Source organism: Ambystoma mexicanum, chromosome 9 (assembly GCF_040938575.1).
Source record: "Ambystoma mexicanum isolate Mex_15411 chromosome 9, UKY_AmexF1_1, whole genome shotgun sequence".
NCBI lineage: Eukaryota > Metazoa > Chordata > Amphibia > Caudata > Ambystomatidae > Ambystoma > Ambystoma mexicanum.
This window is the reverse complement of record NC_090931.1, coordinates 1,109,967,833-1,109,986,309: the sequence shown is the minus strand read 5'-3', so window position 1 is coordinate 1,109,986,309 and position 18,477 is coordinate 1,109,967,833. Positions and strand designations below refer to the sequence as shown.

Here is an 18,477-nt window from a genome sequence, read left to right as displayed (position 1 = left end):
CAGTTGAATTTATGTTTTGCTGATTGATGCGGGAATATGACTTTGAAAATGTTACATTTTTTCTTGTCTGTAATCAGTGCAAATGGAATGAATGGCCATTACATTGTTGTTTGAGCTGAGAAATCTTCATATAAAGTATATGGAATTGTAAGCCTGTGTGGTAGTCTTTTATTGCGTTTCCTGGTGAATTTACAATATACAGTGTGAAAATGTAGTGTGTCTAGTACGGTACTACGTCTTCTGATGCATAACCAAAGAACCCACAATTCTATAAATCAGTATTAACAGAAAGTGACAAGGGACCATTTCTTACAATCCAAGAGTTGCTGGGTCAGTATGACCTGAAGAGGGATATTGTTGTATGTCTGAAAACCCTTGACCTTACTTGTAAAAAGTTTGGTCTGAATGAGAGTGAGAAAATCCCCTGGGCTGTTTTTAGTTTAGGCTTCCCAAGAATGACTACCAATTGATTTTGGATATGAGTAAAGCTGAAATAAGTGACATAACTGTGGTGAGACAAGCTCTCATAGATAGATGTGGGAAGACCCCTTCTCTATATCTACACCCCTTAAGGGGAAATGAGAAAAGGCATCGTTTTCCATGGCCCACCTGGGTGAGTGAATGCCTGAAAATCGCAGACGAGCGGATGGAAGACCAGAAAGTGAGTCTTTTTTTATAGCAAGAGGAAATCCCTCCTGCTAGATAACATTTTGCATCCTAGTTTCCCAGAACTGACAGCACCTGGCTGACTCAGGGGAACTTGACCCCAACAAACTAGCACTAGCTGCTGACTTGTAGGAATCAAGAAAGGTCTCTCACAAGGATGCTGGGCTCCTCATACTGAGGAGGGGAAGAAGCATAAAATGGGAAAAGAAAACTTAACTGAACCTCAAACCAATGAGGCCCACAAAAGTGTTTTGGGTAAAACCCCTGTGAATTCCAATAGGTCAAGGGACCCCCTACATGATCCCTGTCCAACCTGTCACCCTACAGTGCGACAGGAGGGCTGCCAGAACACCTGTCAATCCACAGGCAGAAATGCCTGATGCTGTACCTTTAGCCAGTAATCCTGAAGCAGTAGGAATAGTCTTAGACTCAGCCGAGCCCCCTTGTAAAAAGGTGAGGGCTCTTAGCCCAGAGGCTGGAGAGGCTACCTTAGGAACCCCCTCCTCAGAGACTAAAGGCACACTCTGCCACTCTGAAGGGCACCTGGATACCAAATCCATGGCTTCCACTGGGGTCCAAGCCCCTAAGCCCAAACAGCCCCAGATCACTCCAGCATCTGTTGAGGTGATTGAACCTCCTGAACAACCACTTACACTCAAAAGCAGAGAGCCACAGAAGACCCTCTCTCACGCAAGGAGGTTATTCAGCAGGTTGCCAATAACTTAGGTGTTCCTGTCAATGCTCCTATATGGTGTAATGCCATTGTGCAGGTCACGCCTGTGACCTCACCTCTATCACCCACCGAGATGACTGGGCCCCCTGAAAATCCACTGATAGTGGAGGAGGTCCAGAAAACTGAACAGAAGTTACACATTCCTGCCAGTTTACCTGAGCCACTTCGTCAGAAGAACGGTGCTCTCACTGTGGAAGACAGAGAGGCGACCCTTAAGGTCCTGTCTCCTGATACCTAAAAAAATATTTCTTACTCTAAAGGTCACAAGGACTTAAAACCCCTTGCTCCTGCTAGGGATCCCACTAGTAGGCCCAAAAAAAGGAGATAGTTCCAATGGCCCCACCTTCATCTGAAGCAAAGGGGACTCGCATCTCTGGAAGTCCACTTACAGTGGAGGAAGTCCAACCAGCTGTTCAGAAAGTAAATATACCTGTCAGTTCTAGGCTAGGAGGGTAATTTGTGTAGTTAGGAGCTCGCCCATCCATATTCGCCCAGGCCTAACACTGGGAACACATTCAGGGAGCCTTCTATGAAGTCCCTGAACCCTTTTAGCCACAAAAACTGTTACTTGATACAGAAGAATTCCACAGGAACTCACGAATTTTCTACAGTTTGTACCTGCCTTTTTGACCTATAATCTGACCCCGAAAGAAACTCAGAACTATACAGGGAAAGTCTCCTAAAGCCTAAGCTCTGTGAAAGGATTACTAAGTAACTTACATTCTGTTGGTGCTGAGTCTGTCATAAGCATCTGAAACAAAGTTATTACTCACCTATGAATTGTCTACTATTTTAGAAAGTATTACAAGTGTAACTATTATTCCTGAAACAGAATGGGCCTCGTTATGCCCCTTCCGGTCTGGAAACAAGGGTGCCGGTTGCCTTACCGGCACCGTTGTTTCCGGGACAGCATATTACAGGTCTGCCTGCCAGAGCGGCCATGCCCGACAGGTCTGACCCTGCCGGGCACTGCGGCCACGGTAGGCAGACCTGTCACGGAAGCACTTATAGGACTCTATGGGAATGGGGACATACATTTCACCGGCACCTGACTTTCTGTGCCGCCGGTGTTGTCTCCCGGTGGCACCGGGAATTTAGGCACCGGTAAATAATGACAGGTCCCGCGGCAACCCACCAGTAGCACCGTCTGGGTTACCGCCGGACCCGTAATGAGGCCCAATATGTTACAAAATGATTACTCACCTTTGAATTGCAGATTGCCATTCTAAAAAGTAATTGCCAAGTTCTTACCTTTGAATTGTGTCTACTATTCGAGAAAGTATTACAGTGTAACTGTATTATTCCTGAAACAGAATATGTTAAATAGGCTTCACATTGACCGAAATCACGCAACAAAAAAAACAATTGAGTAGAAGGGGAAGAGATAAGGAGAACGAAGAGGGTATATTCCAACAGATGACAAACCCTCAGTCTCCGCAAAAGCAGAAAAAATACGAAGGAAGATTGGAAAAGAAAGAGGGAAACTTCAGAAACAGGAACTACAGTAATCAAGGAGGCAGACGGGAGCCAAGCGGTAGAAGAGAGCTCTACCCCGTGGGGCAAAGGCAGAAAGCACCGGCATGGAAGAATGAGAGACTTTATAACGACAGTCATGTTTCGAAAAGAAAGGAACAATATCAAAGACCAGCAAAAGAGGGCATGAAAGAAAACAGAAGGTATGAAGAGACCAAAGAAAGAGGAGAGGACGAGCCAGAAAGGGAAGACCTAAGAAAACCAAAAGGCCAGTGGAAATGGTTGAAAGCGGCACTAAATTCTAAATTGGATAAATAGCAACCACTAGGAGGTGAGTCGGGAAAACGACCTCCTCCAGACGAACTTCAGCAAACAAAGATAAAGAACACCTTGACAATGGCCTCATGGAATACGAGAGGTCACCATCACCTAATGAACCCAGATAACCAAGATCTCGGGGCTTTTGATATACTCTGTCTTCAGGAAACATGGTTAATGGAGAAACTGGCACTAGACGGTTTCGAAATAGCATTCTCGGCGGCAACCAAAGGAATCTTTGGCCGCCCGTCTGCAGGGCTACTTGTAGCAGTCCGAATGGGTCCAGGAATTGAAATTACCAAGATAATAGTAGAATCATATGGTACTCTGGTGGTTTTGACCACCTGGACAAAAGAACAAAAGGGAACCAGTCGCCTAGAAACAGAGAAGATAGCAATTGTGACAATATACTGGAACCCGCAGAGAATATCAAGCTTGGAGTTCTGCAAAAAAATAGAAGACGTGATGGATATCATCTCAGTGGAAGATCCACAAACACACATAATCATATGTGGAGATTTGAATTCCAATTGCAACCAAAATACGGAAAATAGTGAGAGTAGGAACGTGCAGACGCAAGCAGAAGAAAGAGGAGCCAGATGGAATGCCTTAATGAAATCAAGGAACCTACACAATGTCGCAACATCGAGAACATGGGGGGAGACGATACCAACCTGGGAGAGAGGGGAATCGAAAGCTACCCTGGACTACGTTTTTACATCGGAAAGTATGCTACACTACATAGAAAACTACGCAGTAGTTAGAACCACAGAGAGTGACCACAATTTGGTAACCATCGCATGGTCATCATTAAGCCACCTCACCCAAACGTATCAACATTCGATAGAGGCCAACACCCAGCTAACTCGCCTGCGCCTAACAGCTTCAGACATCGCCAACATTACAGAGAAATATCAAAGAGAAGTCCTTACCACGGACCAGAAAACAGCACAACCAGACTATCTACCCTTCCTCTTGCAGCACAGACAGAAAAGGAAAGGGGGAAACCCCGCTAAAACGAACAACATACATGCATACGATAAAGAGCTAGTGGAAAGAAGAAGAGAATTTAGAAAAACAAAAAAACAAGCTTAGAGGCTTAACACCACGCCAGGGTGGAGAAACTTGCAACTGGTAACAAGGGCATACAAAACCTGCATTTTAGGGCATCGTCACATGCAGTATCAAAAGGATGCAGAGGCGATGCTTAGGGCATTAAGCTCCAAGAAATGTAGTGATTTTTGGACACTCATCAAAAAGCCCAATAAAGAAGCAGTCAACCGACTGTCCAACGCGGTGAGTGAAGAATAATGGGCCACTTTTTTTGAAGATTTGTTCAAAGTTCCGTCATCATCTACGAAGCGAATACAAAGAGCGAAAGGTCCCCGATGGCTTGATGTGTCTGACAAACAAGAGATAAGTTCAGCAATAACAAGACTCAAGAAATCAAGGGCACCAGGCCCGGATGGCCTGAGTAATATAGATATCAAACAAAATGCTGACGCGTGGACAGATTTCATCAGTACGCTCTTTGAACACTGCAGAGATGCACAAGCTATCCCGACATCATGGACAGAAGCGGTAATTGTACCAATTTTCAAGCAAGGTGACAGTGAAGAACCGGGCACCTATTGCCCAATAGCACTCTTGGACATAATAGGGAAAATCTTCGCTACTATACTGTTAAGGCATTTTCAAACTTGGGCCAAGACATCACCGGCAAACGACCCCTTTCAAATGGGTTTCCTCAAGAACGGAAGCACCATAGTAAACATTTTTATGTTGAACATTATAAAAGCAAAGGTAAAACAAGGAGCGGCACCAGTACATATGGCTTTCATAGACCTGTCACAAGCATTCGACAGAGTGGACAGGGAAAGACTATGGAGCAAACTGGAAAGTTGGAAATGCCCAGGAGAGCTACTGGACCGAGTGAGGGCCCTTCATGAGAACACCAGAATATGAGTTCACCTGAACACCCAAGGTACGCTGACGCGTGAAATTACAGCAAACCGCGGAGTAAAGCAAGGCTGCCCATTAGCCCCGGCACTTTTTATCGCATACCTGGGTGACTTCAAAGAAACAGAGCTCTCAGTAAGGTCCTTCCTGCCTAAACTAGGAAACATAACCATTTCACGGCTACTGTATGCAGACGACCTTATTCTACTGGACCAGATGGAGATAGGCCTACAGCGCCAACTAAACAACTTGGCGACATACATGGAACAAAACAACCTACAAATAAATAAGAAAAAAACAAAAATTCTGACATTAAGAAGGAGAGACACAAAAAACAGAAGTCACAAATGGTATCTGGATAAGGAAAAAATCAAGGTGGTTACTGACTATAAGTATTTAGGAGTCCTGATAGATGCCTCAAACCAAGAGGACTCCACGCAAACAACTCTCTGGAAAAAAGCAAAAAACCTGGCACCTGGCAGATAACCCTGGATAGAAAATACGGGACATTTTCCATCACTCCGGTCATCCAATTCTATAAAGGGAAAGTTGTCCCGACCATCACCTATGGGATGGGTGCCATGTTGAATATACCGAACACCATATGGCAGAAATTGGAAGGGTACCTGTGGAAAACTCTGCTAGGTCTACCAAATTCAGTTTCAATGGACCTTATTAGATGAGAGTTGGCCTGCTCTTTCTAGAACAATCAGTCACATTGAGTGCTATGCAAATCTTAAGAAATACTTTACTACCAGAGGCCCCACCAACATACAAGATTATCAGAACTGAAATATCAAGTCGTAAACTGACCGTCTTAAACAGCTGGGTGGACACGCTCAAAGAGAAACTGGAGCAGGTGGCATGCACGGAAGCAGACTTGCAAGCAAACCCAGAAAGAGTAAAAGACAAATTGAAGGCCGAAGATTGGATAAACACCCTGGAAAAAGCACATGGAAATAAACTGGCAAAACATCTCCCACCGACCTTCAATAGCCTGAATAAACCGCTACCATACTGTACAAAGTTTCCGGCTAAAAGATTAAGAGCATTCTACATGAGAGCACGTTTAAATCTCCTCCCGACATGAGAAATTCAGGCAATCCGACTAAAAACCGCACCTAAAGATTGCAGATTATGTGGAGAAACCAACAAACCGGAAACAATAAGACATCTGCTAATGGAGTGCCCGGAGCTAAGAAAAATACGGACGGACTTCCTCAACAACCTATGTACCAGCTGGATAGGCGTACAGGGAGAGGAACAAGCCACCTGGTGGAATAGACTGTCAGGTGAAAAGACTCCCTGGACCTTGGCCGCAGCAAAAATTCTCGAAGCAGCCTTCGAAAAAGTAAACGAACAAACTGAACAGAGACCCATCGGTGTAGCCAAAGACCCTAATGGAGGCAATTAACTTAATCTAGCAACATTTCTTCTTCTTCTTCTTCTCTCCTGACTTCTGGGCGCGACCTTGCCACCAGGGCTTCGCTCCGCTCGACTTTTGGACTTATCTTCGTTCGTTCTTCCTTCTTCTTTTATGTCTGTAATTTCTTAGCTCCTAAGGAATACTGCATGATTCTTGTAAAAAATTGCTAAAGCAATTATATACGAGCAAATAAAAAAATAAAAGAAATAAAAAAATATATGTTAAAAGTGCTACAAAGTTATTACTCACCTTTGAATTGCATACTGCCATTCTAGAAAGTATTACAACGTTTACTACAAATTGTTTTTTTGTTTTACTTACCTTGAATTGCATACTGCCATTCTGTACTTCTTTTACAATGTGGGCTACTTACCAGAAATATTGTATTTTTATATAACTGTAGTGTACACGTGTTTCTTTGGACCATATGTATGTTTCAAGTTCTTTGTACCTTTCTACAGCCCTCTTTCCCTCCTAAAATAAGCCTGGCTGCTCTGCCATTGTAACACCCACCTTGATTTTGACAGGCCTATACTAGAAGTTGGAGATCTGTATTGCCAAGTAGAGAGTCTTATAAAGTCCTTTAAGTGGAAAAACCACACTACATAATGGCCCGGGTCATTGACGGACCACTTGCATTGGATCTCAAGTAATGCTATGGATATGTTGGGTAAAAGTGGAATATCTCCTTGTTATGTAAACCTACTGTTGTCCAGTACAATTGCAATGTGGAAAGAGTGAACGCACAGGTGCAAGTTCTTACAGTTCAAAGTCTGCTGATACAGGGGCTATCTGCAAACACATGCGAAGATCTGCAATCAGTGGGAGGAGTTGCACTGACCTTATTGCAACCCAAAAATCTAATGGGATATCTCAAATGGACGTAAGCATTTGCCAGTGTCCCCCTTTGAAAAGAACATCGAGGATAATTGTGACAATAATTATAATTTTTTCTCTTTGGTTTTATTTGTTGTACATTTCTAATGGATAACCTTGTCGTTGATCATTAAAGAAGTAGAACATCGTATATTGTGTAAGGTTATTTTTATTTTGTTTTATGGCTTCAAAAACTCGATAAAGTATCTTCTGTTACAAATCGTAGCTCTCGTATACTTTTGCGGAAAGATTTTGTTTATGGTTGTCCATGAGAAGATTCTGGCTCAGCAGGCTTCTGCTCGAATTCACTTCTCATCATTCTTTGGCAAGGTGGATGCCCCACTCTTGAAAGGTAAAGTAATGTGTGGCAAAGGCTACTCCGAACTTGGGAGTGGGAGCATCTAACTTTCTGCCCTCACGTCCAAACCTAATTTAGAACTTTCAAATTATCCCTAAAAGCACTTGAATGGTTCTAAAACATGGGTGTGGCAGAATGTACTCACTTAATTTGTTTTGTGCAGGTTGTGGGTCGTTAGGAGTGTTGTGATTGTTATTTTGACCACTGTGGGTTCGCCATTTATTGTCCTGTTTATATCCTGTTTTATTGAAAACTAGCCGTTCCCAGCGTAATATACGCTGTTCCAGCACATTTTAAAGATCAATATCGGTTGGTAATTCATAGGGACACTTCTGTCCCCCTTCTTAAATATTGGAATTACCACTGATCACTTCCAGGAAAGGAGGGCGTAGGTCCCTGGGACTTATTAATGGTCATTGAAAAGGCTAAACGTCTAGGACTTCTTTTGAACTTGAAAGGCATATTTGTATCAGATGGAATGAGAGGTATGCGCGGTATAAGAACAGTATCTAAAGGATAGCGTCCAAAGGATCCTGGACAAGAAGTTTGAGGAATCCAGGGCCCACGGGAAGGACCCCGACGAGGAGAGCGTCGGGGGGGCGACGAAGAAGATAGGGCTGCGGAGGACCCCGCACCCCAACCGTCGGCCCCGTTGCAGCCAGTACCCATACCGCAGGACAATTCAGGAGCCATCTTGATGGCTATACAGACCCTGTGCGTGGAGATAAGGACGAGGATGCCCTTACCCCTCACCGAGGACCCAGCGTAGCCTGGTCCGTCGGGGAGCCCGCCTAGCAAGCAGAGGTGAGTGCATCCTCCCCCCCTTTCAGCCTTCACCCCCATCCCCTCCTCCGGGGACGGACGACGACGGAATGGACCTGCCCTCACCACCTCCTCGGGCCTCCCCACCCGACGAAATTGGCTCCTTCCACGCCATGATCGCCAGGGCATCTGAGCTCTTCCAGCTCTGCCCCAAAGAACAGAAGAAGGAAGGTTTCTACCAACGGTGGGAGGCCAAGAGGAAGACTGTCCTCTCAATCCCGTTACTGGACGACATCTGGGACAAGGGGCTAGCGCTCCTGAAGAACCCGTCCACGGCTCCTGCCAGGAGAGACCAGTATGAGAAGAAATACCGGGTCCCGGACTCTGCCCCTATGTGTCTCAGGGCACGGCCGTCCCCGCATTCGGTGGTCTCCGCAGCGGCCAAGAAGAAGACGGCGGGGGCGATGACGTCTACTTCAACATCCCCACCGGACGGCAAGGGGAAGAAGCTGGACACCATGGGATGACGAGTCATTTCGTCGGCGGCGACAAGGATTAAAGCGGCCAACGCCCTCGCGATTGTGGCATGCTATGACAGGGAGCTATGGTTCAAGATCGCTCCCTTGCTGGACTTCCTTCCGGACGACAAGAGGGCAGAGGCCCTGGAAATCCTACAAGAAGGCGAAGTGGCATCGGACCACGTCATCACGGTGGCCACGGACATCGCTGACACCAGCTTCCGTCAGATGGGCAACGGCGTTTGCCTTCACCGGTGCGGTTGACTCTAGGCCACCGACTTCCACCAAGACGTGCAGACTAAGGTTCTGGACATGCCCTTCGACGGGAACAACCTGTTCGGCAAGACTGTGGATGAGTCACTACAGGCCATCAAGGCGGACACCGAGATGGCTCGGGCCCTGGGTGCCCTTCGACAACGACGGCCGTCCTTTTGGAACGCCAGAGACAAGCAAGGTGCCTCCAAAGGATTCGGCGGCGGCTCTTTGTCGTACCGCCAAGCAGCCCGTTCCTCGTTGCAGGAGGCCTACAGAGGACGCGGCAAGACAGGAGGATCTCGTCGTCGTCGCCAAGGAGGACAAGGCGGCAGGGCTGCGGCGAAGCAGGATTGAACCGACCGTGGTGTCGGACCCCCACCTGAGCACCCCGGTGGGAGGCTGGCTGGCGAAATTCGAAAGCGTGTGGGAGTCCATCTCCACCGACCGTTGGGTGCTGGATGCCCTGGCCCGCGGGCATGCTCTGGAGGTGTACTCTTGATACTTTCTCGTCCGAAAGAAGGCCGGCGGTTGGCGACCCATCCTGGACCTTCGTCGTCTGAACAAATACATCAGGTCTCTTAAGTTCCAGATGGTCACCCTCCAACACGTGCTGGGACAGCTGGAGGAGGGTGACTTCCTATCGTCGCTGGACTTGGAGGATGCCTACTTCCACATCCCCACTCTAAAAGGACATCGAAAATTCCTGCTGTTTGTGGTCCAAGAGCAACACTACCAGTTCAAGGCCCTTCCCTTCGGATTAAAGTCAGCACCCAGAGTGTTCACCAAGTGCCTAGCACCAGTGGTGGCATAGCTGCGCCTTCAGGAGATCCACATCCACCCCTACCTGGACGATTGGCTCGTCCGAGCAAAGTCAAGGGAACTCGCCGTCGATCACACAGTGAAGACCGTCCAACTGCTCACGGATCTGGGATTCTCGATCAACTTTGCAAAATCCCACTTGGAACCATCGCAAGTCACCCTGTTCCTGGGAGCCAGGCTCGACACAGTGGAACGATTGGCTTTGCCGTCGGAGGAAAGGACGAAGGCCATCCTGGGCAAGGTACAATGGCTGTTGACCATGGACGTGGCCAAGGTGAGGTCCATCAAGTCCCTCCTCAGCATGATGTCCTCGTGCATTTACCTCTTGCGCATATGCAGGCTGCGGATGCGACCCCTGCAAGATTTCCTTGACGCCCGTTGGATGCAAGCGACGGGCAGCTTCGAAGACAGAATCTATCTCAATGAGACTTTTCGCCAAGCGATCCGGTGGTGGGGCACCCGCCTGCATCTGGTGGCAGGCACGGACTTCCAGACCCTGGCACATCAGGAAACAGTGATGACGGACCCCTCCCTGGAGGGTTGGGGAGCGCACGCCGGAGATCTCCACGCAAGAGGCCTTTGGCTCCCAGAGGAGAGGCCATTACACGTCAATGTCCTGGAGCTCCAAGCCGTGTTCTTGGCCCTCAGGTCGTTCCTTCTGTCCCTCAAGGGCAAGGTTGTAAGGGTCTTCACCGACAACACCACCACGATGTTCTACATCCGGAAGCAGGGGGGCACCAGATCCCCAGCCCTATCCAAGGAAGCGCAGGATCTGTGGCACTGGGCCCTCGCCCAGGGGATGTTTCTGGTACCCTTCCATCTGGCAGGAATAAAGAACACCATCGCCGACTCACTCGGCAGAGAGCTACGCTCGTGCCACCAGTGGGAACTGCGGCGGGATCAAGTGGATCTCCTATTCCGATGATGGGGCAATCCCCAGATTGACTTATTCGCGACGGTGGCGAACACCAAGTGCCAGAGGTTCGCCAGCAGGTTTCCCCAGCCGGGGAGCATAGGCGATGCCTTCTCATTCCCCTGGGACGGCCTGTTCCTGTATGCGTTCCCGCCATTGCCGTTGCTACTGCGACTCATCAGTCAACTCAGACGGTCCCGGTGCAGGATGATCCTCGTCGCACCAGCGTGGCCGAGGCAGATTTAGTTCCCAGACTTTCTGGACAGGTCAGTGCCCCCCCCAGTGAAACTGCCGACGGACGTGGATCTTCTCACCAGAGAAGGAGGCGCCATCCTCCACCACGACCCGGGGTCGCTGAACCTGCAGGCCTGGCTCCTGCAGCATTAGAGTTTGGTGGATACGATATCCTGGCAGACTAGTGTTTATTGTGGCCATATCCTCCGCACGATGAGTGGGAGAGATCCAGGCCCTCTCCTGTAAACCTCCATACATGACATTCCACAAGACGAGGGTAGTGCTGAGGACGCACCCCTCCTTCATGCACAAGGTGCCATCGGACTTCCATATCAACGAGCCCTTGGTGTTACCTGTTTTCTTCCCATCGCCTTTGTCGCCGGCTGAGAGGACTTTGCACTCGCTGGATGTGGCTAGAGCGCTGAAGTTCTACGTGGACCGCACAAAGAGTTTTCGGAAGACATCACAGCTGTTTGTGAACTTTGGACCTGTGAACCAAGGGAAGGCCCCCTCGAATGATTCCATTTCCAGATGGCTCTCCAGCTGCATCATGCACTGTCACCGGTTGGCAAACTGACCGTTGCCCGGCCGGCCAAGAGCCCATTCAACCAGAGCGATCGCTGCTACCACAGCATTCCTGTCTGGTGTGCCCCTGTTCGACATCTGCAGGGCTGCTACGTGGAGGTCGACGCACACCTTCACGAGATTTTACTGCATCAACTGGGATTCCAGGGAGGAGTCCAGAGTCGCCCAGGCAGTGCTGCACAACCTGTTCGCTTGAAGGTGAGCCTGGTGAGGAGGTAAGATATGCTTAATGTTGAGTTGTTGTAATGCTTAATGTTCAGCCTTGCCACCTCCCGTGGTTGTGCATGTGTGTACTGCTATGTATTCTTATATTCATGAGCATGTGAATCCATGCCAGACCCCATGCTGGAGAAGGAACAAGTTACTTACCTGTAACTGTTGTTCTCCAGCATGGGTCTGGCATGGATTCGCATGCGAACCCTCCCGCCTACCCCTCTGTGGCTCTTCTCTTGGTCCTACTGCCACTTTACGTGCTACCAAATCTGAAGATGGCTGCCAGAGGAGGGGCTTAGGTAGAGGGCAGTCATTGGCTGGGGGCAGTATGACCCAGAGACCAGTGATTGGTTATTAGTAGAAAGACAGTTCAGAAACGGAAGTGAAACTGATTTTTTCTTTACCAAGGATTCCGAGCCTGACGACGGTGAATATTCATGAGCATCTGAATCCATGCCAGACCCATGCTGAAGAACAACAGTTACAGGTAAGTAACTTGTTCCTTCCTATTCCTATTAAACTTAGCAGATAGTAGTATTTCCAGAACTGTTTAGCTGCCTAAGATTGTATTCAGTCATCAATATGTTATGATATATTTAACTCTGAATATACCTTCTTTTAATGTAAACGCAGCAAGCGGAAGAAGAGAATGAGTTGAGAAAAAAACAGGAGCTAGCACTTATGGAAAAACTCCTTGAACAGGAAGCATTAATGGATCAACAGGACCAAAAGGTTTGTAAACCTGTGTTTGTGCATACACACGTGCCTACTACAGTAGTCCAATATGCATCGATATGGACTTACAAACAAACAATGTAAACACATGTCAGTCCAAATCATCACAGGGCGGCTTCTACCACAGCTGAGGCGTGTGCTACTTTTAAACCATGTGCTTCGGCTGCTTTCATCTCTGTAGCCAGATGGGCAGCCTGTATAACTTGCACATGAAACAAGTGCAATCCCATAACATATCACCCCTGGGGAATTGAGCTCTGCATTTTTGGTCATGTTCTTGACTTTGGGTTTTCTCAGGTTTCCCAACAGAAACACCCATGATCAATTCACAACTTTTCCCTTGCAACAAGACCTGTTGAATGATTTCATAGTCAAAAACCTGGACATTCCTATGCGACTGCTTTGTAGGTAAAGTGTCCCCTACGTTTCTCTCCTACATTCCCACGCTCCAAAACAGAAAATGAAAGGAAATGGAGGCTTTGGTGTCTTGCTGCTTAAGATGGCCGCAAACCCAGCGTGCTGAAAACGTAGGGCAGCCGGGGATACTGTTAAGGTGGAGAAATATTCAATTCACCTGAGCGCTTCCAAACACAAGGCAATGTCCCAGAAAATAATTTGATGTCCTCCTTGACTACTACGGAAACGCAATCCAGAACAATGCAACCAACACATATCACACAAGAGGTCACATTCACAAGACCCCATTTGCAGAATATGTCTAGAGAGATTTACATCAGGTGGGCCAACATTTATTCTTTGGAAGATATCTACATGGATACAATCAAATTTGCTGCGAGCAGAGGACTTTGAAAAAGAGCAGAAACACGCCCTGTAGATATTTGAAAAGAGAGGAATGAAAGCACGGTTTGCGTGGAGCTGAACTTGCCACACAGGGGCGAACTTGAAATGCATGTTCCCGTGAGAGTGGCCCAACATTTACTAAGATAGCATGCCTGCCGGGATCAGGAGTCTAAACATTGATAGCCACAAATATACATTTGAGAGCCAAATACAGAAAAGATCATAGGGACCTAATGGAACAAAAGTGGCCTTGAAACCCACTGCGCAGCTGGGGCTGGAGGCAACCCCAACCATGAAAAAGGATGTAAGAGCTGGAAGTAAAATCTCCCCTGCAGCTTTTTACTATCTGTATATGAAGTCAAACGTTATTAGGGTGCTTTGTGTATTTTAAAATAAACAAGTATGTTGATTAGCTCGTGACCGACAGCCATCGTGAAGTCAGACAGTGCTGAAATCCTGACCACATGGCTCTCTGATTAAGACTTTCCGGTGGTTTCCCGCCATAAGGCACGAAGTCCTGTTTTTCCGGCACGACAATGGTCTCCCGCAATCTGAAGCAGCTAGGGTTCACAGTGGCTTCCATGAGTGGCGCTTGCAAGCTTACTTCTGTCTGTCAGCTGATACTCGCGGAAGCTACCATGCAGTCGGTGGGGGTCTGTGAATGGGGTGGCTTGAACTCTTTGGTTATCACGCTTCTGGTTATATTTCTGGGCTAGGATGGGGGCCAGGGGTTCTGGCTTGACATATGAGTCCAGGCATGGGATGGGGAACCTGGGGAATCGCCCGCATGCCACCTCCGGGGCCAACGTTGTGAATCGGGAGGCAATCTCCAGCCCCTAGGGCTCCCCATCCACAATCCACCTCCATGTGACCTCATCACAACACATACGCAGCACACTTTACTTTGTTATATTGCCTTTGCAACTTTGGATGGACAGTCTTAGTCCCTTGATCATTCAGCCATGATGTGAATTGTTGTTGAATAATATTGCTGGCATTTGTGTTGGTTGCAAACGGTTCAACACTTAACCTAGAATTTCTGAATTACGTAGATTGGACCAGCAGCAGTCTCACCAATTCTTCTCTTAATATTTCTACCCTCCCTTATTCTGCTTTCCTTTCCATTCCAGTCTCCACATAAAACGAAAAGACAGCAACAAGAGTTAATTGCCGAGTTGCGGAGGAGGCAAGTCAAGGATAGCAGACATGTATATGAGGGGAAGGATGGTGCTATTGAAGACATCATAACAGGTAAAGAAAAGGGGTTTGTGTAGGTTAGTAAACAGGAAAGGGCTGGACCTCAGCTGCCTGTGTAACCTTGTTGGATGCCTTAAGAGTGTATCGAGGTAAGGAGTTGACAATCACACTTCACCAACTGTGCCTAGAACAGGAACTGTGAGCCTTATTCAGTGATGAACCATTTCTAATGATTCAAATGTGTTTACGTTTTTAGCAACAGTACCAGAATATAGCATTGCATCAGTGCTGCAAATCTTTAGTTTGATATATCAATGTTAAAATGACACACCCAGCTGACCGCAAGACAAATCCTGGGTGCTGGACGGGCACAGAAGAGTTCTGCCTGCTGACCCATCATTTCTCTTATTGAGGCCGTCATAGACCCCACCTGGCACACAAGAGGCAAAAGAAACCCCTCCCCCACAGCAACCCCCCCCCCCCCTCAGAACACCCCATGGATACCATGCCGTTGTAAGGTTTATGCGTACCATAAAGCTCTGGAGAGCAGTGTAATTTGGCGTGTAAGAAAAACGGCGCCCAAATGTGGTTATTACGCAGATTAGAGTCGTCCCATGCTCAAGATTCCATGCGGGGTGTACAGTGTGTGCAGCATGTGTCCCCGTTTATGGTGCTAAAAGTAGCTCTAGTGACCGTGCTGGAACACCAACTTTATAATGCTGCCACAAAAACCAGGCCCATGTAAACAGTATGATTGTCTGCAGTCTCTGTATTCTGGCGCCGTGGTCTGTATTGGACTTTTCATTACTGCGTCACATATCCATGGGTTTGTTACTTCTCCTAAACTCTCTCACTGGAGAGCTGGGCCGCGCATCAGGACCGCTTTGCTTGCGCACAACATAGATTCTGCCAAAGATCAGTGTTACTTCTTGCCTCCGATTTCCTCTCCCACAAACTGCACACGGTGCCTCCGGGCGTGGAACTCAGATTATGGCATCAGGCCTAATCTGCCTGCAGACTACAGAGTAACAGAGGTGGCAGGGAATGACAGACTGTAGTGATCCGCGATGCTGCCTGGCTTTCACTGCCCCATTGGCTGGCTAACTGCAGCACTCTTTCGCTCCCATTGGCCCGTTGTTTATCCGTGACATGCAGTACTGGTTTGCTTCCGGTGCGACATATGGCGTGGAAGTTAGAGAGGGGCAATGTGGAGTTGCTTCCGTTGTATAATGGCATAATGCGCTCAGACAAAGGCAATGCTTCTTTGCTTCCATGTCCCCGTTTTTTAATGACATGTATGTCAACACCAGTAACATGCAGTACTGTTTGGCTACCATTGTATAATAGCATGAAGGTTAGAGAGGGAGGGGCGGTAAGGATTTGCTATCATTGCCCGGTTGTATGATGCCATAAGCACACATAGCATGCAGTGCGGCTTCGCTTCCGTTGCCCCACTGTATAATGGCATACACATCGATACCAAACAGTGCGGCTTCGCTTCCGTTGCAACAGCTGTATAATGGCATGCACATCGATGCCATGCAGTGCTGCTTTGCCTCCGTTGCCCCATTGTATAATGGCATACACATCGATGCCATGCAGTGCGGCTTTGCTTCCGCTGCCCCATTGTATAATGGCATACACATCGATGCCATGCAGTGCGGCTTTGCTTCCGCTGCCCCATTGTATAATGGCATACACATCGATGCCATGCAGTGCGGCTTTGCTTCCGCTGCCCCATTGTATAATGGCATACACATCGATGCCATGCAGTGCTGCTTTGCCTCCGTTGCCCCATTGTATAATGGCATACGCATCGATGCCATGCAGTGCGGCTTTTCTTCCGTTGCCCCATTGTATAATGGCATACACATCGATGCCAAACAGTGCGGCTTCACTTCCGTTGCCCCACTGTATAATGGCATACACATTGCTGCCATGCAGTGCTGCTCTGCTTCCGCTGCCCCACTGTATAATGGCATACACATCGATGCCATGCAGTGCTGCTTTGCTTCCGTTGCCCCACTGTATAATGGCATACGCATTGATGCCATGCAGTGCTGCTTTGCCTCCGTTGCCCCAGCTGTATAATGGCATACACATCGATGCCATGCAGTGCGGCTTTTCTTCCGTTGCCCCATTGTATAATGGCATACACATCGATGCCAAACAGTGTGGCTTCACTTCCGTTGCCCCACTGTATAATGGCATACACATTGCTGCCATGCAGTGCTGCTCTGCTTCCGCTGCCCCACTGTATAATGGCATACACATCGATGCCATTCAGTGCTGCTTTGCTTCTGTTGCCCCAGCTGTATAATGGCATACACATCGATGCCATGCAGTGCGGCTTTGCTTCCGTTGCCTCAGCTGTATAATGGCATACACATCAATGCCATGCAGTGCGGCTTTGCTTCTGTGGCCCCATTGTATAATGGCATACACATCAATGCCAAACAGTGCGGCTTTGCTTCCGTTGCCCCACTGTATAATGGCATACACATCGATGCCATGCAGTGCGGCTTCGCTTCCGCTGCCCCATTGTATAATGGCATACACATCGATGCCATGCAGTGCTGCTTTGCTTCCGTTGCCCCAGCTGTATAATGGCATACACATCGATGCCATGCACTGCGGCTTTGCTTCCGTTGCCCCAGCTGTATAATGGCATACACATCGATGCCATGCAGTGCTGCTTTGCTTCAGTTGCCCCAGCTGTATAATGGCATACACATCGATGCCATGCACTGCGGCTTTGCTTCCACTGCCCCATTGTATAATGGCATACACATCGATGCCAAAGAGTGCGGCTTCACTTCCGTTGCCCCACTGTATAATGGCATACACATCGATGCCATGCAGTGCTGCTTTGCTTCCGTTGCCCCAGCTGTATAATGGCATACACATCGATGCCATGCAGTGCTGCTTCACTTCCGTTGCCCCAGCTGTATAATGGCATACACATCGATGCCATGCAGTGCTGCTTCATTTCCGTTGCCCCAGCTGTATAATGGCATACACATCGATGCCATGCAGTGCTGCTTCGCTTCCGTTGACCCATTGTATAATGGCATACACATCGCTGCCATGCAGTGCGGCTTCGCTTCCGTTGCCCCACTGTATAATGGCATACACATCGATGCCATGCAGTGCGGCTTTGCTTCCGCTGCCCCACTGTATAATGGCATACACATCGATGCCATGCAGTGCTGCTTTGCTTCCGTTGCCCCAGCTGTATAATGGCATAGACATCGATGCCATGCAGTGCTGCTTTGCTTCCGTTGCCCCATTGTATAATGGCATACACATCGATGCCATGCAGTGCGGCTTCGCTTCCGTTGCCCCACTGTATAATGGCATACACATAGATGCCATACAGTGCAGCTTCGCTTCTGTTGCCCCAGCTGTATAATGGCATACACATCGATGCCATGCAGTGCGGCTTTGCTTCCACTGCCCCATTGTATAATGGCATACACATCGATGCCATGCAGTGCGGCTTCGCTTCCGTTGCCCCATTGTATAATGGCATACACATCGATGCCATGCAGTGCGGCTTCGCTTCCGTTGCCCCACTGTATAATGGCATACGCATCGATGCCATGCAGTGCGGCTTCCCTTCTGTTGCCCCACTGT

General features: G+C 48.2%; 1 protein-coding gene across 14 annotated transcripts in view; it reads left to right on the top strand.

The window, feature by feature from the left end:
- Positions 1-18,477, top strand: part of FMNL2 (formin like 2) — a 798,413-nt gene that overhangs the window by 769,044 nt on the left and 10,892 nt on the right. For all 14 annotated transcript variants that reach the window (XR_011274735.1, XM_069616442.1, XM_069616437.1 and 11 more), the window contains 2 exons: positions 12,742-12,840; positions 14,775-14,895. Coding sequence is in view for 13 of the 14 variants with exons in the window: in XM_069616442.1 (XP_069472543.1) it covers positions 12,742-12,840; positions 14,775-14,895 (220 nt within the window). In the remaining variant the exon portion in view is untranslated. The remainder of the gene's footprint in view (positions 1-12,741; positions 12,841-14,774; positions 14,896-18,477) is intronic.